The sequence below is a fragment of the Hypanus sabinus genome, chromosome 7 (assembly GCF_030144855.1).
Source record: "Hypanus sabinus isolate sHypSab1 chromosome 7, sHypSab1.hap1, whole genome shotgun sequence".
NCBI classification, from domain to species: Eukaryota; Metazoa; Chordata; class Chondrichthyes; order Myliobatiformes; family Dasyatidae; genus Hypanus; species Hypanus sabinus.
This window is the reverse complement of record NC_082712.1, coordinates 14,329,004-14,354,377: the sequence shown is the minus strand read 5'-3', so window position 1 is coordinate 14,354,377 and position 25,374 is coordinate 14,329,004. Positions and strand designations below refer to the sequence as shown.

Below are 25,374 nucleotides of genomic sequence, written 5' to 3'. Positions count from 1 at the left end.
CTCTCTAAAGCACAACTATATAATTAAATAGCGTTAAAACATTTGTGTCTACGTATGAAATGTTATGTGGGGGGGGGGGGGGGAGTTATTTCTGGGGCCCATCTGCACTTTCTGAACATTCTTGTCAAATTCCAGTCTCTGAGACAGAAAATGGCAAGGTCAACACCCGCGTCCACCACAAGGAGAGTCTACTCAGCCCGGCAGAACCAATTCTACCACTAGCAGAGGGGCAAAGGTGCCTTAATCTCCAAATGGGGCTCAACAACCGTGGTTGGCAGCTCATCCAGAAGATCTAGAGATCTCTGATCTCAAACTTCCGATACCCAGCAAGTCTGTTAGCCTCTGTGGAGAGAGACTGAGTTACCGTCTCAATTTGACCCCACTCCCAGGGTCGTATCCCACCCACCCGAAAATCTCCACTCTCCCTGGACCGGGCCGAACTTTACCTCGGGCCCGGCGCCTGGAGCGCACAGCCTGAAAAGCGGGCCTCACTCGCGTTGTCCGGGTTACCAGTCGCGGCGTGACGCAACCTCGGCGTGCAGCCAATGGCAGGCTGGCGTCAAGCGCGGGCTGGGGAAAGGGGACCAAGGAAGAGCGGGCTGCGGCGGCGGTGAGTGTGGTCCGGAGTCCGGGCTCCGGGGGAATAGAGAGAGAGGGGGTGGGGTGGGGTCAGAGGGGTCCGGGGATGAGAGGGGAGGGAGGGATCGATCGATCAGTGGGGTCCATGGAGTCCGGAGTTGGGGAGTGGTCAGCGGGGTTCGGGTGGGAAAGGGATAGGAGAGAGGGGGTCAGTGTCCTGGGGAAAGGGGAAGGGGGCAGTGTGATCTGGGGGTTGGAAGGGGAGGGAGGAAGGGGTTATAGTGGGGTCCGGGGTGGGAAGCGAAGGAGGGAGGGTCAGTGGGGTCTGGAGGTGGGGCGGGAGAGTGTGGTCAGTGCGGTCCAGGGGGAAGGAGGGGGTCTGGGAGGGGAGGGTTGGAATGGTCAGTGGGATTCAGGATGCAGGGATGAGAGGGATCTAGGGGATAGAGGACAGGGGTGTGTTCAGTGGGGTCTGGGGGGAATCCAGAGCAAGAGAGAGGGAGTGGTGAGTGGGGCCAGGGGGAGGGATAGAGAGCGGGAGTGGGAGGGGTTAGTGGGTCCAGGGGGTAGAGTGCAGGGTGAGGGTAGGTGAGTGGGGTCTTGGGGGAAGAGAAAGTGGGGGGACAGTAGTGAGTGGAGTCTGGGGGGGGGATGGAGAATGGGGTGAGGGAGGTATGCGTGGGGGCATGAAGGGGTGAGTGTCTCCTGGGGAAGGAGTGGGGTCCGGGGGTTAAAAAGTCAATTTGGAAAGATTGAGAATGGCCTCTGCTGGACAGTGGGTCCAAAGCCTATCGCTGCGGCAGGGCAGGGCCAGGGTTCTCGTGGGGGGGTGCGATCTGGTGTTTGGATGGTTTAAATGCTGGCCCAGGTAGACTGAAAAGGCAGGGTCAGACCGATTCTCCTCACTCTGCTGCAACACTTACTCGTACCTTTGCGGTGCTGAGGCTTTGTGTTTACAAGCTTTACGGCAACTTGGCCTGCTGTGTGATGAACTGAGGCTGTGGGACTGCTCTGGATTCCTGGTCTATGGACTCAGTTTGGTTCTTATTGTTTGCATGAGTTGTGTCTCTTCTCTGCACATTGGGTGTTGGTTTTTCTTTTTTTAATTGGGCTCTTTTGGGTTTCTTGCTTTGTGGCTGCCTGTAAGCAGATGAATCTCAAGACTGCAATTTATAAATACTTTGATAATAACTGTACTTTGAACTTGGAAAAAAATATTCTCTTACGTTCATTTGGTGATCTACAATCCTGCACTGTTCTGTGGATTCTGCAGTATTACAGTGCCCCCCTCATAAAAATAGAAATTAGTTCAATGTCTATAAAATTGTTTTCAAAAGGCCTGAGTTCTTTGTACAATAATAATGCAAGTATTCTTTTTTCTTTCCGTATGTTACAAGGATGTTTCAGGGACTGGAGGACCTGAACTATGAGGAAAGATTGAATAGGTTAGGACTTTATTCCCTGGAGTATATGACAATGAGGGGAGCTTTGATAAAGGTATACAAAGTTATGAGGGATATTTGTGGGGTAAGTGCAAGCTTGCTTTTTCCACTGACTTTGGGTGAGGCTTGAACTAGAGGCCATGGGTTAGGGGTGAAAGGTAAAATGTTTAAGAGGAACATGAGTGGGAACTTCTTCACTCGGAGGGTGGTAAGAGTTTGGAGCGAGCTGCCAGCAGAAGTGGTGGATGTGGGTTCCACTGGAACATTAAAGCGAAGTCTGGATAAATACGTGGATACAAGGGGTATGGAGGGCTCTGGTCAGGGTGTGGGACTATGGAAGGCAGGATCACAGGTCAGCTTGGACAAGATGGACCAAAGGGCCTGTTTCTGTGCTTTAGTGCTGTATGTCTCTGTAGATGTTATTTTTAAGCACTGTTTACTTTGAATGTGTAACAATGAGTGTTGGGAATAGTTTTCCAGCAGACGCCCCTTTGGTTTGCCATGGCCTTGGTGAGTCTGATGGTCACCTACGAGGATGACTCTGTGGAAGTTCGGTTTACAGATGGCTCCAGCCTGCAGCTCTCTCCTTGCGGATCAGAGTTTATGGTTGAGAAGGGTCCTACACAGAACTTGCACCCTTTGCAGAGCAGCTGCCGGGTCCGGCAGCGAACGCCATTCGTCATCAGCATTTACAAGGTGGGGCAGCCAACTCCTGATTTCGCAAAGCCTTGAACTGCTGTTAGCAACTGTAATAACTCTAACCCACTTTATAATTCAACTCATTTGAAGTAAATTTGGACAAGAATCTGGATGAAGACTCTTGGCCCAAAATATCGACAAGTTTATTCCTCTCCATAGTTGTTGACTGATCTGCTGAGTTCTTCCAGCATTCTGTGAATGTTAATCTACATAAGAACATAAAAAATAGGAGCAGGAGTAGGCCATCTGGCTCATCGAGCCTGCTCCAGCATTCAACAAAATCATGGCTGATCTGGCCATGGACTCATCTCCACATACTTGCCTTTTCTCTGTAACCCCTAATTCCCTGCTATGCAAAAATCTGTCCAACTTTGTCTTAAATATATATACTAAGGTAGCCTCCACAGCTTCATTGGGCAGAGAATTCCACAGATTCACCACTCTCTGGGAATAGCAGTTCCTCCTCATCTCTGTCCTAAATCTACTCCCTCAAATCTTGAGGCTATGTCCCCTAGTTCGAGTCTCACCTACCAGTGGAAACAACTTTCCTGCCTCTATCTTACCTATCCTTTTTATAATTTTATATGTTTCTTTAAGATCTCCTCTCAAAGTTGTCATTGTACAGTACGTGCCTCAACTACCCTAGCAGCTGACCTCTCTCACCTTCAACCTATACCCTCTCGTTCTTTATTCCCCAACTCTTGGAGAAAAACTGAGCGCACTCACTCTATCTATGCACCTCATGACTTTATACACTTCTATAAGATCACCTCACAGTCTGCTATGTACTAAGGAATAAAGTTCCTAACCTGTCCAACCTCTCCCTATGATTCAGTCCTGGCAGCATCCATGTAAGTCTTTAATGCATTCTTTCCAGTTTAATAACCCCTTTCCCACAGCAGGCCAACCAAAACTGAACATAATACTCCAAAAGTGCAGTCTCACCAGCTTCCTGTACAATCGCACCCTGACATCCCAACTTTTATCCTTTATGCCCTGACTATGAATACAGGGATAAGGACCATCTGCAGGCAGAATAGAATTAGTTTAACTTGCCATGATGCTTGGCATGGACAATGTGGGCTGAATGGCCTGTTCCTCTTCTGTGTACTAGGTCTTTCATAGTAAATGCTGACTTTCCACCATTTTTGTTTTAGGTGCAAACATTGTCTGAGTATTCTGTGCTAACTGTCTTTCTTTTAGGAGCAAGTGCTACATGCATTGGAATTCAGGAATCGGTTTGCTTCACGGCCTTACCTCCCCGCAAATCTGATCACTGCAGACAAGCTGTTGGTGAGTTCTGCAGCCTCTCTGATGATCAATCTCCCTGAACCATAATCCACACACAGTATCTTGCTGCACTAGGCTCAGAATAGTACATTGCACAAAAGGCCAGTCGTAAACACAAGAGATTCTCTGGATGCTGGAAATCCAGACCAACATAAAAAATGTTGGAGGAACTCAACAAGCTGCCTGACCTGCCAAGTTCCTCCAGCATATTGTGTGTTACGTAAGGCCAGTAATTTTTTCCTAAGATCAATCCTAGAAACATTGGCTTTCTCATTTGGCTTCATCAGTTGTATCTCACAAATAAAGACTGCACACAGAATATTAATTTATTTTTTCTGTGTCATTCCTGAGAGTTCTTTATTTCAAGTTCAAGTTTATTGTCATTCAACCCGTATGCATGTATACTGTCAAATGAAGCAATGTTCCTCTGGACCAAGGTGCACCATACAGTACATATAACTCGCATACGTAGCACATACAGTAATGTTACCACAAATAAATTAACAAATAATAAGGTGCATTTATGAGACAAGTTAAAAAGTAAATGGTATAACACTACTGCCACTTCATACGTGATGAGACCTGAGTGGTGGCAGGGATTTCACTGGTCTCACATTCTGGAGGAAGAACCTGTTTCCCATCCTGACAGTTCTTGTCCTAATTTCTATGGTATCTTCTGCCTGATGGTAGGGCTCTAAATAGATTGCTGGACAGATGGAAGAGTTCTTCAATGATGCTAAGGGCTCTGTGTAGGTTGTGCTCTTGATAAATTTCTCTGATGGGTGGAAGAGACCCCAATGAGAGACCTCTCAGCAATTCTCACAATGCTTGTAATCAGATGCCTTACAGTCCTGTACCAAATGGTAATGCAGCTGGTCAGGACAGCCGATGGTATAAATTACTTATTTACAAATTGGGTGGTGTTTGCAATCCATAAGACCATTCAACTTATCGATCTATTCGCCATTCAATCATGGCTGATTTTATTTTTGAACCCAATATTTCCTCCTCCTCCTCCCCCTCCCCATAACCCTTGACTGTATTACCAATTAAGAACCTTTTAGTCTTTGCCTTAAAGAAACCCCGTGACCTCGGCCTCCACAGCCCTGTGTTGCAACAAATTCACCAACCTTTGGCTGAAGAAATTGCTCCTCATCTCATCTCTGAAGTGACATCCAGTATTGTGAGTCTGCACCTTAGACCCTAGTTCCTCCCATTGATGCAAACATCCTGTTCACATCCACTCTATCCAGGTCTCTCAGTGGCTTTAAATGAAAGCAGAGGTGTTGATGTTGGCAGAACCGAGTCTGCAGGCCCCAGTCCATGTCGACTTGAGGCCTGTCCTGGGATTAAAGGACTGTGTATGTCTGTGGGTAGTGGGGAGGAACAGGGCTTGTTTTTGCTGATGTTTGTAGCTTCTTGTGCTCTGCATTGTTCTGCCAAGCATTATGGACATACTATGTTGGACAGGATGTGTGGCAACACTTGTGAGCTATCCCAGCACATCCTTGAGTGTTTTGGTAGTTAACACAAGCAGCGCTGTTCAATAAATTTGAACCTTGAAATGATCTCCATCATCCTTCTGAACCCCACAGCACTGACCTAGAGACATGAAATGCTCCCCGTGTGGGATTGAGAGAGGTAATAATTGGGCATGATAGAATTGTGGAGCTGATGCGATGGGCTGAATGGCCTTATCCAGCTCCTAGATCTTATGGTGTTAAATGATCCACTATCATATTAATAGTGATCTCAGAGTGTATGATCTTTCCTGTGACAACTTGATCTTAAAAACTGCTGTGTACATTTAAGTTTTTTTTCCTCTGATTAATCTATGTTCAAACTTCTGCTCTTTTCCCACGCCTTTGCAGAATGTGTTCTACGATATTTCTAAAGTGAGGTGGCCCGGTGCCAGTAATGAAGGTGCGGTGACAGTTGCTGGTGATGGTCGGGTTACAGTCTGCTCTCTGGGAGGTTTCGCCTTCCTCCACTTATCTCCCTCTCGGCTTGAGTTCACTGTGGATTTCCTGGCACGAGTCAGCCAGTCTGCCTCGAGCAAGTCACATCGTAAACTGGAATCAGCACAGAACGATGAACATTACAAAAATCAGGAAAATGTGGAGCCCGTAGGACTGACCTCTGGGCACGATGTTTCGGAGAGAAGAGCCCAGAGTCGGCAGAGTGAAGCCTCAGCAGCCACTCGTCCCCATGGTTCACACCTCAAGGGCAGAGGGCCAACAGGGATCCATTCCAAGCACATGTACCAGTACACCTGGGTGGTTCAGCACCACACTGTGTCCTGGTGCCCACCAGAGTGGCGGCACCCTCTGCATCTGGCACTTCACTATAATCGCCAGCAGGATAAATCACCAGACCCAAGTGGGATGGGTGACCACACGGGCAGTCCTGGCACACTGGTGCCTGCTGCAGTGCCAGAAGTGACAACTGTCCTTCGAGGTTCACTGCCCCTTAACTGCCCAGCCCCACATCTTCACAGGTAGGTTCTCTTAGCACTTGATCAGGGGCTGTTTACCACACCCTCTCTGTAAGGGGCTGTAAGCATTTGGGGGCAGAGGCACAGTATATCTTTATTTCTCAAGGGTTGTGCATGCTCTCTCTCAAGTCGAGTTTATTGCCCTGTGCATAGGTACATTGTGCCACAGGTACAATGAAAAACTCGTTTGCAACAGCGTCGTAGACAGGTACAAAGTTCAAAGTAAATTTATTGTTAAAGTAGATATCATCATCATGTACTGTGTCGTATGATGTGGGCAATCGTGGTCTATCAATGACCATGATTGTTCTTGGCAAATTTTTATGTAGCTGTTTGCCATTGCCGTCTTCTGGGCAGTGTCTTTACAAGATGGGTGACCCCAGCCATTACCAACATATTAGAGGCCATTACCAACATATTAGAGAATGTCTGCCTGGTGTCAGTGGTCGCACAACCAGTTGTGATATGCACCGGCTGCTCATACATATATGTCACCACAAACAACCGTGAGGTGTGTTTCCTTGCGGGCATACACAGTAAATCCAAGAAATGTAATAGAATCAAAGAAAGACCGCACCCAACAGGAGGGACAAACAGGTAAAGTGCAAAAGGCAACAAACTGTGCAAATACAAAAATTAATAATAATAAATATCGAGGACATGAGATGAAGAATCCTTGAAAGTGAGTCCATAGGTTGTGGAATCAGTTCAATGTTGGAGTGAGTGGGTAAAGATAACATACAGAACATAAAAATACATAAAATTATTATATAGAGAGATGAGAGAAGAAAAGACTGCAAAAGCAAGACTGAAGTGCAAAATCAAAACAAAGATGCGATCAAAGACACGTCTATGATAGTCAAGAGCTGTTCCTGAATATGGTGGTGTGGAACTTCAGGCTTTTGTACCTCCTGCACGGCAGTAACAGCAAGAGATTGGTGTGGGCCAGTTGGTGGTTTTCTTCCACACATCTTCTTGAGGTAGCATCTCATGTAGATGCTGTCAGAGGTGGAGAGGCATGTGCCCATGATGGACCAGGTTGTGCCTCTTGTGTTGGAATGGCTGGATATTGAAATGCCTACATGTGCTATTGTCTAATTGCCATACCTAGTCATGTTAAAACCAGTCTGGATTCTGTTACCAGCTTCAGTATCGTGTGGACTGCAGCCTACCATAGTCGAAGTTGTGGTAAGGCAAGGGTTACCGTAATATCCAGGCACAGAGCGTACAGACAGCTCAGGCAAGAAACAGTTGCTTTACTAACTTCAAAGTATCATTAGTTGTCAGCTTGTAGTTTCTATTGATTTTAACACCTGTATTGTCAAAGGTGACTGAGCTTGCAAATAAGAAATTCAAACATACTGAGTTTACCAAATGGTCAGTATCTGTAACTCCTAGTTAATTGTGCATAAAAGTGGCATTTTGCTGTTCTGAATTCAGAACCGTGTGGGTGACAGGGGCCATGCTGATCTCAATGCACAAGTAAAGTATGTTTGAGTTGAGGAGTGCATTCAGTGTCCAGTTATTTTACTATCGGCGACGACACCGTCTCTCTAAGTTGTCAAACTACAATTAATGAAGAGGTAAGAAAAACATTAACTATGCAGAGCATTTTTAGAAAGCTCCTTGGTATTTAGACTATCATAATAGTGATAGTGATGCAATTCCCTTTGCTTGCTGTTGATTAACGATGCCGGTCAGTAGTGACTCCTGTTTCTGCTCCCAGGTGGCGATATAGAAATGTGCTGAATCCAAGAGTGCTGGACCTGGAGAGCTGCCTGTGTTCAGAGCCAGTGAAAATGATTTGGTACCAAGGGGTGGTCTACAGGTAAGAGCCACTAGGGACTTGAAATGATGCTGCATTAACAAGGCTGTTTCCATTTCAGTGGGGTATGTTGAGTGTTAAGAGTTGGAGATCTGTGTGTGAGGGTAGAATGGGACTTGTTCTGCTATTGTTTTGTTGTATTCTGTATTGTTCTGCCAAGCATTGTGGCTATTTATGTTGGCATTAGACATGTGGTGACAGTTGCAGGCACATCCTTGAGTGTGTTGGTTGTTAACGCAAACGGCGCATTTCACTTTACAGTATGTTTTAATGTGCTTGCGATAAATAAATCTGAAATCTATTGTGGTGGAATGGATGTTTAAGTGGCTCCGTGGGGTGCCAGTCAAGCAGGAGGAGGAAGGAAACTATTTAATCAGGCTGATTTGTAGTAAACAGAAAATCTCTGAAGAGTCAAGAGTCTGATTTGCTTTAGTAATGTTAATTAAAGTTCAATTTACCAAAGACCTCCAGTTGATGGGCTGGGGGGAGGTATGGCACTAACACTATTGAACATCGTGAAGGTAGGCATAGAGCATTATGGACCCTTCTGCCCACCACACTCAGCATATAGTTAGTGTTGACTTTCCACTGGCTTGATCATGCCAAGAAAGTGGCTTTCTCTCAATTTGTCCAGGATATTGGTGCCTGCTAATCTTGACAATTATGTCTGTGAGTGAACAGCAAATCGCAAGATGAGAAGCCACTAGGCCTGCCCCTTTTATTACTGCAGTCACTAGGTGGACAGGACCACCAGACCATTGGTTCAAATCAGTATTTAAATTAAAAACTGCACATGCTGGAAATCTCATATGAAAGCAGAAATTTCTGGAAACACTCAGCAAGTCGAGCAGCATCTTTGGAAAGAGAATCAGAAGTTAATGTCTCGGGACCAAGGCCCTTTGTCAGAATTATTCAGTTGAGTTATAGTGACCTTCACCTCAAATTGTCCCTGCTATCCAAGTTGCCTACCTGAGGTAGTCCCATTTAGAGTTATTCAGCACTACAGTACAGAATCAGGCCCTTCAGCCCATCTACTCCATGCCTGTCATTCTGCCTAGTGCTATCGATCTGCACCTGGACCATACCCCTCCCCCATCCACACACTTAGCCAAACCTCTTGTGTTGTGTTGAACTCGCTTCTATCACTTCCACTGACAGCTCATTCTACATGCCCACCACCCTCTGAGTGGAAAAACTTGTCCCTCAGTTCAAATCTGTTGTTGGCTGAATCAAATGATGTGATGAATCAGCATAAAGGAAGGAAATTGAAAACCCGACTCAGTGGTGCCATAACAACAACCTCAATGTAGGTTGAGGTTAATGTTAGCAAGACCAGGGAGCTATTTATTGACCTAAGGAGTAGGAAACCAGAGGTCCATGAGCCAGTCCTTATCAGTGGATCAGAGGTGGAGAGATCAGCAACTTTAAATTCTTTAGTGTTATCATTTTGGAGGACCTTTCCTGGGCCCAGCATGTATTACGAAGAAAGCACCTCTACTTCCTTAGGAATTTGCAAAGACTTGGTGTGATATCTAAAACTTTGACAAACTTCTATCAGCGCTTGGTGGAGAGCATATTGACTGGTTGCATCACAGCCTAGAATGGCAGCACCAATGCCCTTGAATGGAAAATCCTACCAAAAGTAGTGGATACGGGCCAGTCCATCATGTGTAGAGTCTTGCCCATCATTGAAGACATCTACATGGAGCGTTGTTGTGGGAAACCAGCATCCATCATCAGGAACCCCAACCACCCAGGTCATGCGCTCTTCTCGCTACTGCCAAACAAGTAATGGATACAGAAGCTTCAGGAGTCACAACACCAGGTTCGGGAACAGTTATTACCCCTCAACCATCAGGCTCTTGAACCAGAGAGGATAATGTCACTCAACTTCACTTGCCCCATCACTGAAATGTTCTCACTTTCAAGGACTCTTCATCTCATGTTCTTGATATTTATTGCTTATTTATAATTATTTCTTTTTTTTTCTTTCTCTTTTTATTTTCACTTTGTTGTCTTTTCCACACTGGTTGTCCATCCTGTTGGTGGGATCTTTCATTTCCTATTATGGTTATTGGATTTATTGAGTATGCTTGCAAGAAAATGAATCTCAGGGTTGTAAATGGTGACATATATGTACTTAGATTATAAATTTAATTTGAACTTTTTGAACTTTGAACTTTTACATCTTTCCTCTCTCACCCCAAATGTGTGCCTTCTAGTTTTTGACCATTCACCTTCTCTATAGCCCTCAGCCTCCTTTTCTCCAGGGGAAGAAGCCCCATTCTGTCCAGTCCCTCCTTATATCTGGGGTCTTGTAGTCCTGTTAAAACTCTTGTTAAGCTTCCCTCTGCACTTTCCAGCTTTAATGACTTCTTCTTCTTATGGCAACTAGAAAGGTTCCTGACTGGAAACGTTATTTCTGTTTCTTTTTCCTCGACTGCCTGATGTGCTGGCTTCCTACATTGTCTTTGTTTGATTCAAGTCAACAGCTTGCAATTTATTAGTGTGTAATTTTAAAAAATGTGATTCACCTAATGAGAGTTAATGAGCAAAAGATTTACAGTATTTATTTGGAGATACAACATGGTTAAAGGCCCTTATACTGCCCATGTGACCATTTAACCTACTATCCGGTACACCTTTGGGATGTGGGAGGAAACCAGAGCACCGAGGGGAAAACCACACAGTCACAAGAGAACATGCAAACTCCCCTTATAGACAGCAATGGAATCGGTGACCATTGTAATAGCATCACTGCTCTCCCGTGCCGTGCCCCCACTTGTAAGGAGATGACGGATGGCTTTTAAAGACGATCCTGGATACTGTTGGGTTGGCATATTAGTGAGGCGGATAGCATAATACGGTTATAGTAGCAGTGACTCAGGTTCAGTTCCCAACGTTGCCTGTAAGGAGTTTGTATGTTCTCCTTGTGACTGGGTTCTCCGGTTTCCACGCGCATTCCAAAGACATTCAAATTAGTAGTTTAATTGGTCACATAGGTGTAATTGGGCTTCATGGGCTTGTTAGGCTGGAAGGGTCTGTTACTGCGCTGTATCTCTAAATTTAAAAAAAAATGTAGATTAAAATAATAAAATTTAAAAATTACTTGATTGTCAATTTCCCAACTGCCAAGGTGGGATTTGAACTTGTATCTCTAGATTACCAGTTCAAAGTTCAGGTTGCTACTTAAGCACTGAGATACTGTCAGTGATGCTTGTGACTTCCAGGTGTCAGTCTGTTCAAATTTCTGGTTCTTCTTCAGGGTTATTGCTGGGTCAGTGACCTCTGTGGAAATTTACCCAGGAGATGGTTCTGTTCTCAAGCCCCACGATGCCACGAACAGCTACTTCACTCATTATTGGCCAGGATGCGCTGGTGAGCAGGTAAATGAGTTCTAACTTTCCATGAACAAAGCCGTGCTTTCTGTTTGGTTATCCAGTGGCTCTGAGCTTTAATGGTCTGACCTGGTCTGGTAGTGAGGCAACAAAGACCCCCAGGGCTAATCCTCTGTGCTGTTTGCGATTGGGTGGGAGACGGAGAACCCCAGGCCAGGGACTGAAGTGTGTGGATAATAGAAAGGGCAGCACGGTAGCATAGCGGTTAGTGCAATGCTGTCACACCAGCCATCACCAATTGCAGTTTGTAAGTTCTCCCTGTTTCCTCTCTCATTTCAAAGATAAACAGGTTAGGGTTAGTGAGTTGTGGGGATACTATATACTTGTGCCAGAAGTGTGGTGAGGTTTTTGGGCTGCCTATCTAAATCCATGTTAATTTAATGCAAATGATGCGTTTCACTGTATGTTTCAATGTATATATGACAAATAAAGCTAGTATTTATCTTTTGTTTAAAAATAAAGCCAGTTTGGATTCAACCTCTGGTTCGTCATTGCCTCCTGGTGGAAAGTGCATTGTGTGGTTGCCAGGCAGTGTAATACATCCTCTGTATTACATATGTGGAATGGTCACTTGGATAAAGTACAAAGGAAGGTAGATCGAGATTTCAAAGTTCAAAGTAAATTTATTATCAAAGTAATATATGTCACCAAATACAACCCTGAGATTCATTTTCCAGTCGGCTTTCAAATTAGATACAAAGAAACACAATAGAGTCAATAGGAAAAAAACTGTACCCAAGATGAACGAACAAACAATGAGTGTGATAAAGAGAACAAACCGTGGCAAGTACAAATAGTAACAAACAAAATAATAAACAAACAAACAAGCAATAACTTCAAGAGCATGAGATGAAGAGTTCCTGAAAGTGAGTCCATAGGTTGTGGGAACAGTTCAGTGATGGGGCAAATGGAGTTGAGTGGTTATCATCTTTGGTTGAAAAGCCTGATGGTTGAGGGGTGATAACTGCTACTGAACCTAGTGGTGTTGGTCCTGAGGCTCCTGTTCCTTCCTGATGGTAGCAGTAAGAAGAGAGCATGACTTGGGTGGTGGGGTTCTGATGGGTGCTGCTTCCTGAGGCAGCACACTTGGTGGATGTGCTCAGTAATGAGGAAGGCTTTACCTGTGTTGGACTGTGCCATATCCATTATTTTATTTCCCAAGGGCATAGGTGTGTCCGTACCAGGCCGTGGTGCAATCAGTTTATATACTCTCCAGCATGCTGCAATAGAGGTTTGTCAAAGTTTTTGATAAAATGCCAAATCTTGGCAACCTTGTAAGAAAGTAGTCATAGAATCACAGCCCTTTAGCCCTTCTAGTCCGTACCAAGCCAGATACACGGTTCAGGACACTAGTCTCATCACGCACAGCCTTTTGATTCCTGACTTTGTCTGAGGTCTTACCAACATCTGCCTCCACAACCTCTCCACTAACTGTTCAGGCAATCTGGTCCCCATCACCCTGCAACTCCAGGTTATGTATGTTATTCAGACATGGGAGTTGAATAATTGCCACCTTCAAATTACCTCCCAGATCAAGAATCTTCAAAATATGGAGAGAAGGAAAGGGCAGTTTAGTCAAGAGTCAGTAATAACTGGACCACACCATCTCTGGTCCTTTTAATAGCACCAGTTTAGTTCTACTAATCATTATAATCTCAATGGCAAATCATGTTAACGTGCAGCGACATTCACTCATATAGCTAAGATTATATTTGAGTGAAGGGTGGCACGGTAGCATGGTGGTCAGCATAGCGCTATTACAGCGACAGCAAAACAGTTTCAGTTCCCGCAGGAGTTGGTAAGGAGTTGGTAAGTACGTCTTCCCTGTGACTGTGTGGGTGATCTCTGGTTTCCTCCCGAATTGCAAAGATGAACAGGTTAGTGGGTTAATTGGTCATGTGGATATAATGACTCGTTACCGTGCTGTATCTCTGACATCTCTCTGCCTGTTTCATCTGTGTACAAACTCCCTCATCTGCCTGTAACACAGACTCACCGGGCACATCTTGTCACTATCTCCCAGCTCAATACAGGCCCAAGCTAAAGACACACATGCAAGATGCAGGAAATCTGAAATAAAAATAGAAGTGCTCTGAATCAGGCACAGTCTAGATTTCAGGTTCAGAATTAAGATGCATTTATTTGTTTTATGCAGGGTACTGTGCAAAAGTCTTAAGCACATATATATATAAAGCTAGGGTGTCTTAAGACTTTTGCACAGTACTGTATTTGGCAATGCGGAGCAGAGAGTGAGTTTGTAAATGTGGCAGAAGCGAGGGATGTTGGGAATGGTGAGGGTGGGGCGCCGCGGAGGGGGTGTGAGACAGGTGGCAGAGAAAGGGAGCCAGGGGCAGAGGGTGGGCTGGGTGCAGACACACCCAGCCCTGAGACACCAGGCAAGGTCATTAGATCCCAAACAATTGGTTTATTGATTAATACAGAATGTCTTTCTGGTGCTTTCCACTCCCTCTCCTCTCCCTGCTCTCTTCCCACTCTCAGTTCTCAATAGAGAACCATATCAGAATCAGATTTATCATCACTCAACGTATATCATTTTTTTTGTAGCAGTAGTACAAAGTATAAGACTTTTGCACTGTACTGCAGAACAAACGTAAACACATAGAGATTCTGCAGATGCTGGAATAGGGTCGATGTTTTGGATAAGATCCTTCATCTGATGAGTGATCTAATGTGTCTGATGAAGGGTCTCAGCCCAAAGGATCAAATCTTTATTTCTCTCCATAGATGCTACCTGACCTGCTGAATTCCTCCAGCACTCAGTATCAGCAAGTCCAAGCAGCTGATTATAGACATCAGGAAAGGAAACCCGAGGTCCATGAACCTCTCCTCATTGGAGAGGGTTCGCAACTTTAGATTCCTAGGTGTTAGTATTTCGGCAAACTTGTCCTGGCCCAGCATGCAAGAATTACGAAGAAAGCAGGGCAGCGCCTCCACTTCCTTAGGAGTTTGCGGATATTCGACCTGACATCTAAAACTTTGACAAACTTCTGTAGATGTGTAATGGAGAGTATATTGACCTGCTGCATTACAAGTCTGGTATGGAAACACCAATGTCCTTGAACAGAAAATCCAACAAAAAGTCGTGGAACGGTTATTATCTCTCAACCATCAGGCTCTTGAACCAAGGGGAATAACTTCATTTGCCTCATCACTGAACTGCTCCTACTCACTTTCAAGGATTCTTTACCTCATGTTCTCAATATTTATTGCATATTTTATTTATTATCGGTGTTTTTTTTTGTTGTGTTTGCTTTTGTTGTGTCTGCATGCAATGCCCAAGGTGGGTGGTCTTTTATTCTTTCTGTTTTAGTTATTATTCTTTAGATTTGTTGAGTATTCCCACAAGAAAATGAATCTCAGGGTTGTATGTGGTGACGTGTGTACTTTGATAATAAAAGTTTATTTTGAAGTTGCGCTGTAATTAGGTTGTGTTTGTTCAGACTCTTGGGGTTGCTGGGGCATTATGACTCGAAGAGCCTACTCTGTGCAAACCTCTTGCAGGTTTATCAGATTTAAATCCAGGTGTTCCCAGTATTTCTGTGTGTGAGCTTCACTGGATGTCCTTTCTGTTTCTGGCTCAGGGAGAAGAGAGAATGTACAGAGTGAGCAGCCTTCCTCCGGACATACCAGGCTCCAAATACTCCATCTGTTCCTTGGTCACGCATGCAGTCAGGTACTCTGCTCCCAAAACTTAAACTACTAAATTTAAAATGTGTTCTTTGTTGTGGGTTCAACATTAGTGCCTATCCCTAATGGCCCTTGAAAAGGTGATTGAAACTACAACGATTTTTCCCATGCTGCTAGACCATTAGATGTAGAAGCAGAATTAGGCTTTTAGCCCATCGTGTCTTGTCATGGCAGATTTATTTTCCCTCTCAACCCTATTCTCCTGCCTTCCCCTCATAACCTTTGACACCCTGGCTACTCAAAAACCTATCAATCTCCACTTTAAATACAAGACCATAAGAAATAGGAGCAGAATTAGGCTGTCTGACCCATCAAGTCTGCACTGCTCAACCTCCTGCCTTCTCCCCATATCCCTTCATACCCTGACCAATCAATAATATATCAACCTCTGGCTTAAATATACATAAAGGCTTGGCCTGCACAGCTGCCTGTGGCAATGAGTTCCACAGATTCACCACTCTCTGGCTTAAGAAATTCTTCTTCATTTCTGTTACAAAGGGATGTCCCTCAATTCTGAGTCTGTGTAATCTTAGCCTGTCCCACCATAGGAAACATCCTCTCAACATCCACCTTTCACCATTTGATAGGTCTCAAAGAGATCACCCCTCAATCATATAAACCATATGACACATATAACAACTATAGCACAGAAACTTACCATCTCGGCCCTTCTAGTCCGTGCCAAACGCTTACTCTCACCTAGTCCCACTGACTTGCATTCCATCTTTTCCTTCTTAATGACTTATTTAGTTGCCTTCTGTTTGTTCTTAAAAGCTTCCCAACCCTCTAGCTTCCCATTAATTTTTGCTCTATTAATGCCCTCTCTTTGGCTTTTATGTTGGTTTTGATTTCTCTTGTTAGCCACAGTTGTGTCATCTTGCCTTTAGAATGTTTCTTCCTCTTTGGGATGTAAATATCCAGTGTTTTCCGAATTGTTTCCAGAAATTCCAGTCATTGCTGCTCTGCCGTCATCCCTGCCAGTGTTCTTTCCATTTGATTTAGGCCAACTCCTCTCTCATGCCTCTGTAATTCCCTTTATTCCATTGCAGCACTGATATATCTGACTTTGGTTTCTCCTTCTCAAATTTCAAGGTGAATTCAATCATATTATGATCACTTGCAATATTAAGGATTCTCTTACCTTAAGCTCTCTGTAATCAATTCTGGTTCATTGCACATAGGGTAAATGCAGGCAGGCTTTTTCCACTGTGGTTGGGTGGGTCTACAACTAGAGGTCATAGTTTAGGGTAAATGGTGAAATGTTTAATGGGAACATGAGGGGAAACGTCTTCACACCCAATCTAGAATAGCTGATCCCCTATTGGGCTGAACCATAAGCTGCTCTGAAAAGCCATCTCATAGACAGTCTAGAAATTCTTCCTCTTCGTCCAGCACCAACCTAATTTTCCCAGTCTACCTGTGTATTGAAATCCCCCATGATTATTGTAACATTGCAAATGGCATGCATTTTGTAGCTCCCATTGTAATTTGTAAACCACATCCTTGCTACTGTTTGCAGGTCTGTATACAACTCCCATCAGGGTCTTTTACCCTTGCTCTTCCTTAGTTCTATCCACAACAATTCAACAACGTCTGACCCTCTGTCACCTCTTTCTGATGATTTGATTTAATCTTATACCAATAAAGGCCATTTTCCTGTTCTTTCGATACAATGTGTATCATTGGACATTAAGCTCCCAGCGATAATCTTCCTTCAGCCACAACATCATTTGTGCAAATCTGTAACTGCAACAGTTTCATCGACCTTATTCAGTAGACTGCATGTATCAGATGTAATTCCTCCAGTACTGTCACCTTTTTTGATTTTGTCTGCCCTTTACATTGCAACTCATCCTGTTGACTGCAATTTTCGCCCTGTCATCAGCCTCTCCTTGCTTGGAGTCGTACTACAGATGCCTTTGTAAACCAACTACTTCATCCTCATCAGTATCACTCTGGTTCCCATCCCCCTGTGAAATTAGTTTAAACCCTCCTGAGTAACTCTAGCAAACCTGTTCACAAGGATTTTGGACCCCCTTGGGTTCAGGTATACCCGTCCCTTTTATATTGGTCATACTTTTCCCAGAAGAGATCCCAATGATCCTTAAATCTCCTCAATCACACATTCACCTGCCAAATCATCCTGTTCTTATCCTCACTGGTGTGTGTTACAGGCAGCAATCCAGAGATTACTATCCTGGAGAAAGTTTTGCAGCTTTCTACCTAGCTCCCTGAAGTCTTCCCTCAGATCCTCTGCACATTGTCTACTTTTTCATTGGTGCTAATATGCACCAAGACCCTTGCCTTTCAGAATGAATCGACCTTATTCAGTAGACTGCATGTATCAGATGTAACTCCTCCAGTACTGTCACCTTTTTTGATTTTGTCTGCCCTTTACATTGCAACTCATCCTGTTGACTGCAATTTTCCTTGGCACTTTCCATTCCTGACCTTGGCACCAGCAAGGCAACATACCATCCGGTTGTTTCCATCATGCCCACACAATCTCTTCATTATTCCTCTGACTAAGGGATCTCCTCTCAACTCTGCAGTCCTCTTCACCTCTCTGCTCTTCTGAGCCAGAGCGCCAGACTCGGTGCCAGAGACCCGGTCACTGTGACTCCTCAATGGCAGGTTGTCCCACTCAATGCTATCTCAAGTTGTATACTTATTATCGAGGGGAACAGCCACAGGTGTACTCTGCACTGGCTGTACATTGCCCCTCCTTTTCCTGACAGTCACCCAATTACCTGTCCACTGCAACCGAGGAGTGACTACCTCCCTGTAGCTCCTATCTATCACTCTGTCATTTTGAATGAGTTGAAGGTCATTGAGCTGCAGCTCCAGTTCCTCAATACATATTCTCTCAGGAGCTGCAGCTCGGTGCACCTGGTAGAGATGTGTTTATCCGGGAGACTGGAGATCCCACATTCCACACACAGTACAAAACACTGCCCCGGAGCCATTCTCACTACACTGCATTGCCCTAACAGACAAGAAATGAACAAAAAGAGGGAAACCTACGGGATACTTCACCTCGTCCAAGCATGATGAGTGAAAACCACTCTAAACATTGGCACACTCACAACAGTGGCGGCTCCATTTGCACTTGCCTTATTTTTATTGGCCTTTTCTAACGAATCCCTCTTAGTGACTGGTTGCTGTCCAACTCAGTGAAACTGCCACGAAGCTCTGCCTTGTAAATCTTGATCGTTGATTATCCAACTCGGTGAAACTGCCGATATACCCAATAACTTGGCCTTCACAGCTCTCTGCAGCAATGAATTTTACAGAATCTCCACTCTCTGACGGAAGGAAGTGTTCTGAAGGGATTTGGAGGAGTGTTGTTTTCATTGCTGATACTGGCAGAGGTTATGGTTTGGGGGGGTGAGTTCTGTCAGAGTAGTCTGGTCAAGGAACCGCACTTGTTAGTGATATTCACTGTAGCTAGGGCAGGCAGTTAGCGTAACTATTACTGTGCCAACAACCCAGGTCCATTTCCGCCACTGTCCGTAAGGTTTTAGTGCATTTGCCCGGTGACTGCAAGGGTTTCCTCCCGGTGCTTCAGTTTTCTCCCACTTTTCAAAGATGTATGGTTAGGGTTAGCAAGTTATGGACATGTTGTGTTGGTGCTAGAAATATTTGCAGGCTGCTCTCAGCACGTCCTCGGACTGTGTTGATTGTTGACACAAAGAAATTTCACTGTATGCTTCAATACAAATGTGATAAATAAAGCTAACCTTTCATTTTTAGTCTCAGCGTTCCTCAGTCCACCAGGTGGGGCGGCAGTAGCATAACGGTTAACGCTAGTGATTACAGATCCGGGTTCATTCCCTCTGCTGTCTGTAAGGAGTATGGATATTCTTCCATCACCGTGTGGGTTCCCTCCCACAGTGCAAAGTTGTACAGGCTTGTAGATTAATTAGTCACAGGGGTGTAATAGGGTGGCGTGGGCTTGTTGGACCTGAAGGGCCTGTCTCTGAGTACATAAAATAGAATCTACAGTGACCAGTGAATGGGTTTGGAGGATGTAGAGTGGCGAGAGAGGGGTGGAATGGGGAAGCATATTTTAAATAAATAAATCTTTCATGTCCTCACAGCTGTGTTCTCCCTGAAGTAATAGCGTTGGTAATAATTGAGAATGCATTTACCTTTCCCTGTTTTCTCGGCTGTGTGTCATGTTTTGCAGGATTCTGCAGTTCCAGAACCAGTTGAAGCTGTCTCTCAAACTGCTCGGGATGTGCTGCTGGCAAACGGTGAGTGTCCCTACTGCCCTGGCCCTCGGCTTGTGACAGAGCACCCTCTTCTGTAACGCAGGATGGCCCTGGCTGGCCAGGCAGCCCACAGTGAGATTGGGGTTCGATTCCCATCGCTGTCTGTAAAGAGTTAATACAGCCAAGTCATTGGGTATATTTAAAGTGAAGGTTGATGGGTACTTATTGAGTAAGGGTGTCAAAGGTTACAGGAGAATGAGGTTGACAAGGATAGTAAATCAGCCAAGATTGAATGGTAGAGCAGACTTAATGGGCTGAATGGCCTAATTCTGCCCGTATGTCTTCTGGTGTTCTATAGACCATTCCACCTCCAGGCCTCTGGGGTGGGTTCAAAGTCTGTCTGGTGACCAGTAATCACTGCTAATGGATTTGTCCTTTCTCTGTTCCAGTGTTTTTCTTCCCTTCCTACCCTGATGCTCATTTCTGTTGCTGGATATGTCTGCCAAGTGACCATTCATTGCAGAGTGGAGGGTCTTTCCAGTCAGGCTAATTAAGATGGGTTGAATGGTCCATAATTATCTCCTGTGAAAGTACACTTGCATATTTACACATATTTTATTCAATATCCGTACTTTACCCTCTAACTTCATTTTTATATCATTCTTTATTCTTTATAATTGTCAAATGTTTATTTTTATTTAGAAATGGGTGCAGAATAGGTCCTTCTGGCCCAACAACCCTAGCCTAATCACAGGACAATTTACGATGATTAATTTGGACTGTGGAGGGAAACCCATGCAGTTCACAGCGAGAACATACAAACTGCTTACAGATAGCACCAGAACTGAACTCCGAAATCTGGAACACTTTCCCTGTCTCTCCCCACCCCCCTTGATTTGTGATAATGTTGCAGTAACCACTACACTACATGGCGCCCCATGTAAAATGTTTCTTGTTGCATGTTGCACCAACACACCACAGCAAATTCCTAATACTATGGTGAATATACTGACCCTTGACTTACTGGGAATGTCTGATAAAATCATGTTAAATAAATCCTCTTTTTGGTAGTGTACCTGGGTCTCTAGATTGGGGAAGGATGCCCGGGTCCCTGTAGAATTGGGCTCACAGAGTTCAAGATAGTTTAATGTCATTTCCAGTATACAAGCGTAAAGGAGAATGAAATAATTGTTACTCAAGTTCCAGTGCAACACCAAAAAAACCCACAATAAATATAAATAAATACTGTAACATTGCTTGCATGACCATAAAGTGAGACTAGGCACAAGGTGACTGGCAGGAAGTGATAAAGTAGTGCGGTGCAGGAGTGGTGTGGCACAGCAGTGGAAACTGTGAGCAGTTTCAAACTCCTGGGAGTGCACATCTTGCACAACCTCTCATGATCCCTGAGTCAGGAAAGCTCACCATTGCCTCTCCTCTCTACTTTGAGGAGTCTGTAGATAATGAATTTCCTGTCTCTCTTTGCAGGAGGAGTTCCAGCCAGGCCATTCTAACCAGCTCCCACTTGTTCTCACTGAGAAAGTGATTGAGAATGTTGGAAGATTCCTGGCATTCTCCGATGGACGCGTCCACATCAGTTTCTGCAACGGTGTGAGACTGAACACGTCCTGGGACTCTGGGTCGCAGCACAGGCGAAAGGAGCAGGCCTCGTCTTCGGTCAGTTTGTCAGCGCAGCTGGTGAAGTGTCAGAGAATCAGGTTTACTATCACGTACAGTACTTTGTGAGATTCGTTGTCTTGTGGCAGCAGTACAGTGTAATACATAAACTAGTAATAAATGATTACCATTAATAGCATTAAGATTATAAAATAGTGCAAAAAGAGCAAAATAGTGAGTAACACAAACAAAAGAGGAACTCAGTGGGTCAGGCAGCATCTGTGGAAGGGAATAAAGAGTCGATGTTTTGGGCTGAAACTGGAAAGGAAGGGAGGAGAAGCCAGAATAAGAAGGTCGGCGGGGGTGGGGGGGGGGGAGACGGGAAGGAGTACAAACTGGCAGGTGATAGGTGAGACCGGGTAGGTGGGTGGGAGGAAGGATTAAATGAGAAAGTGGAAGAGGTAAAGGGCTAAAGAAGAAGGTGCACATGCCAGTCTTCACCAAGGGACCAGGAGTGGAAAGGGAAGGCTGTTTCAAGTTCCTGGGTGTCAATATCTCTGAGGATCTTTCCTGGACCCAATATCGATGCATTTACAAAGAAGGCATGCCAGCTGCTATATTTCATTGAGAGTTTGAGGAGAATTAGTATGTCACCAAAGACACTTGCAAATTTCTACTGAGGTACCGTGGAGAGCGTTCTGACTGGCTGCATCACCATCTGGTGTGGAGGGGTGACTGCGCAGGTTCAGAAAAGGCTGCAGAAAGTTTCAAACTGGTCCGGCTCCATCATGGCTATCAACCTGCATTGGGAACACAAAGACAAACACTCAACAGCTTCTTCCCTTCTGCCATCAGATTTCTGAAAGAACATTGAACCCATGAACACTACTTCACTACTCTTCTCTCATTTTGCACTACTTATGTAACTTAATTCTTAATATATACATCATTGTAATTTATTAACATTATTTATTGCAATGTACTGCTGCCACGTTGCAACAGATTTTGTAACATACTTCAGCGATATTAAACCTGATTCTGATCATCAAATCTGCTTCTTCAGTGCTTGCAATAATGCGAGTCTTCGATTTTACTTTTCAGCAGTGGAATCCCTTGATCTTGCCTGTGGTGTTAAGTGAACCAGAAACAGACATGAAGCCTGGTTGGTTCCAGTTACTGTTCCCAGATGGATCCTCCCGAGTGGTGCAATTGCATTCTGCTGGAAGCTACAAGAGGTGGGAACCAGTACTTCTATATCGTGCACATGTCTCATTTCACCTCCCCCACCCCCCCATGTCCCACTACTCCTGAAAACACACAAAGGAGGAGTGCTTGTTGGTCACTTGAGACCTCAAGCCTGCTGATTTAAATATAAAGATAAAAATTAGCTTTATTTGTCACATTTACATTGAAGGATCGAACCATCCAGTGAAATGTGAAACGTTGACTCTTTATTCCCCTTTATAGATGCTGAGTTCCTCCAGCTTTTTGTGTGCCCCTCAAGATTTCCATCATCTCGTGTTTAAGATAAAGATCAAATTTATTTGTCACATGAAAAATGGAAACATCCAGTGAAATGTGAAGAGTTAGTCGCAATCAGTTCTCAAGAACACATCCGTGTGTAACTTGGAGACTGCCTGTGTAGCTGGCTGTATATCTAGCCCACAGCTCTGCAGAGAGCTTTCACCAGAAGGACTGCAGCAGTTCAAGGACGTGGCTTAACCTAAACTTCTCAAAAGGTGGGCAATAAATACCCTGGTACTCACACCCTGGGATCGGTTACTAAAATGCCATACTGAGCTGCTGGACTAAGGCCCTCCCCAGAATTTTCCCAGATTCTTGGAACTACAAGTATCAAAGTGTGAAGAAAACACTTTACACAGAACACTACAGTATAGTAAAGGCCCTTTGGCCTATGATATTGTGCCAATCCTTCAACCTACTCTAAAAATCAATTTAACCTTTCCCCATAGCCCTCCATTTTTCTTTCATTGATGTGCCTAAGAGTGTCTTAAATGTCCATAACGCATCTGCCTCTGCCACCACCCCTGACAGAGCATTCCAGGCACCACTCTCTATATTAAAAAAAACATACATCACTCATTTCTCTTCCCCCCTCCCCCCCCCCATATTTTACTCCAATCACCTTAAAGTCATGCTCCCCCTTGTATTGGCCATTTCTGCCTCGGAAAATGCTCTTATCACCTTGTGTGTTTAGAGGGGAAATTGATGGTAGTGGGCATGTGAGTGATAGCTTTCTCTCCTGCCAGCGTAGGTACGTTGCTGCTGCAGCTGACTGGTGTCGACATCTGAGTGACAACCCACAGCAGAGGAAATCCTTGGACGAGCCCAAACTACAGGCGTGTGGGCAGCGCCACAATTGGTGAGGTGATTGTTCCATGGTCTTCACGTGACTGTAAGAGACCTCTGCTCCAAATATACCTTGTCTTAGTCTGTAACCATGACCGTTAACTGAGGCGTGTCTCTCCTTGCTCTGCCAAATTTCTGGATCCACCACTGTATAGAGTCGCGGAGGGAGGCCTCTCTGTCCAACCTTACTTGGCATTATTTGTTTGTTTGTATGTCTACCTGTCGCAAAATAGTAATTTTCACACCTTACATGGTACTGCTGCTGAGGCACAAGGATGTGCTGGGGGCAGCCCGTGAGTGTCACCGAGCTTCATGCCCACAGCTTGCTCACTTAAACCTGTACGTTTTTGGAACGTCCGGAGGAAACCCACATAGTTAAGGGGAGAAAGTAAAAGCTTCTGCCAGACGAGTGGGAATTGATCCCCTGTAGTTGCGCGCAACACGCTACTGAAGAAACACACGGAGGCAGAGAGAGCTGAACTCAGAATGCCTTTACATTCAAAATCGTGCGCTTAAATCTCCCCTCCCATGGGCCTCTGCGACCCGCAGGGCGGACGGACATCAGACTGTACCCAGAAGGTACGCCCCGAGCAGGTAGTTTCAAACGCGCTACCGTGTGCCCGCGGCTCCCGATGACGGTTTCTGTCCCACGTGTGCGGGCTGCCACACCCCCCTTCCAGAAACGGCCATCGGGGAGTGGAGACCCCAGTCTGGGTGGCCGGCCTTGCCGGCGCGGTTCGGGTACCCTCACTGGTTGCTCAATGACGCCGGTTTGAGGCGGTCCACTGTAAAAGTCTCTTCCCGGCCACCCACCTCCACGACACACGTGGTTCCGTTGTGCCGGATCACCTTGAAGGGTCCCTCGTATAGCAGCTGTAGAGGTGACCTGTGCATGCCCCTGTGAATAAAAACATACTCACAGTCTCGGAGGTCTTTAGGGGTGAAGGATGGCATGGGACCATGCCTCGAGGTCGGGACCGGTGCCAGGGTCCATACCTTGTCCCGCAGCCTCGTTAGCACTGCCGCTGGAGTTTCTTCCGAACCTCGGGCCTCTGGTACGAACTCGCCTGGGACCATCAGGGTGGTGCCATAGACCAGTTCCGCCAAGGAGGTGTCCAGGTCCTCCTTGGGGGCTTTGCGGATGCCTAGTAGGACCCAGGGAAACTCATCTGGTCAGTTGGGGCCCCTGAGGCACGGCATCAGGGCTGACTTGAGATGCTGGTGGAATTGCTCTACCAAACCGTTGGACTGGGGATGGTACACTGTGGTGTGATGCAGCTGGGAGCCCAGGAGCTGCACCAGTGCTGTCCACAAACCAGACGTGAACTGCGCCCCTCTGTCGGAGGTGATGTCCGTTGGGAGGCCGAACCTGGCGATCCAGTTTGCAATGAGCGTCCTGGCGCAGGACTCAATGGACGTGTCTGCCAGCGGTACGGCTTCCGGCCATCTGGTGAACCTGTTCACCATGGTAAAGATATACTTGGTGCCCCGGGAGACTGGCAGGGGGCCATAGATGTCCATATGGATGTGTTGGAACCTCCTGTGCATCGGCTGGAACTGCTGGAGGGGAGCCTTCACGTGCCGCTGGACTTTGGCAGTCTGGCAGTGTACGCAGGTCCTGGCCCAGTGTCCGACCTGTTTGCGCAAACCGTGCCAGATGAATCTGTCCACTACCAGCTTGATGGACGCCCGGATTGACGGGTGGGCCAGGTCATGCAGCGTGTCGAGCACTCGGTGC

At 45.5% G+C, this 25,374-nt stretch overlaps 1 protein-coding gene across 8 annotated transcripts in view; it reads left to right on the top strand.

Moving 5' to 3' along the window:
- The first annotated feature begins 554 nt into the window (after positions 1-554).
- Positions 555-25,374, top strand: part of c7h5orf34 (chromosome 7 C5orf34 homolog) — a 34,624-nt gene continuing 9,804 nt past the window's right edge. Inside the window, exons 1-12 of one of the 8 annotated variants that reach the window (XM_059974228.1) lie at positions 555-610; positions 2,494-2,717; positions 3,924-4,013; positions 5,882-6,507; positions 7,649-7,744; positions 8,231-8,332; positions 11,595-11,715; positions 15,330-15,421; positions 19,625-19,691; positions 21,138-21,326; positions 22,368-22,501; positions 23,542-23,649. In XM_059974228.1, coding sequence (XP_059830211.1) covers positions 2,523-2,717; positions 3,924-4,013; positions 5,882-6,507; positions 7,649-7,744; positions 8,231-8,332; positions 11,595-11,715; positions 15,330-15,421; positions 19,625-19,691; positions 21,138-21,326; positions 22,368-22,501; positions 23,542-23,649 — 1,820 coding nt within the window. In that variant the 5' untranslated portion in view covers positions 555-610; positions 2,494-2,522. Of the gene's footprint in view, positions 611-1,361; positions 2,718-3,923; positions 4,014-5,881; positions 6,508-7,648; positions 7,745-8,230; positions 8,333-11,594; positions 11,716-15,329; positions 15,422-19,624; positions 19,692-21,137; positions 21,327-22,367; positions 22,502-22,733; positions 23,006-23,536; positions 23,650-25,374 lie in introns of those variants that run through there. The other 7 variants (XR_009513025.1, XR_009513026.1, XM_059974229.1 and 4 more) reach the window with 7 other exon arrangements.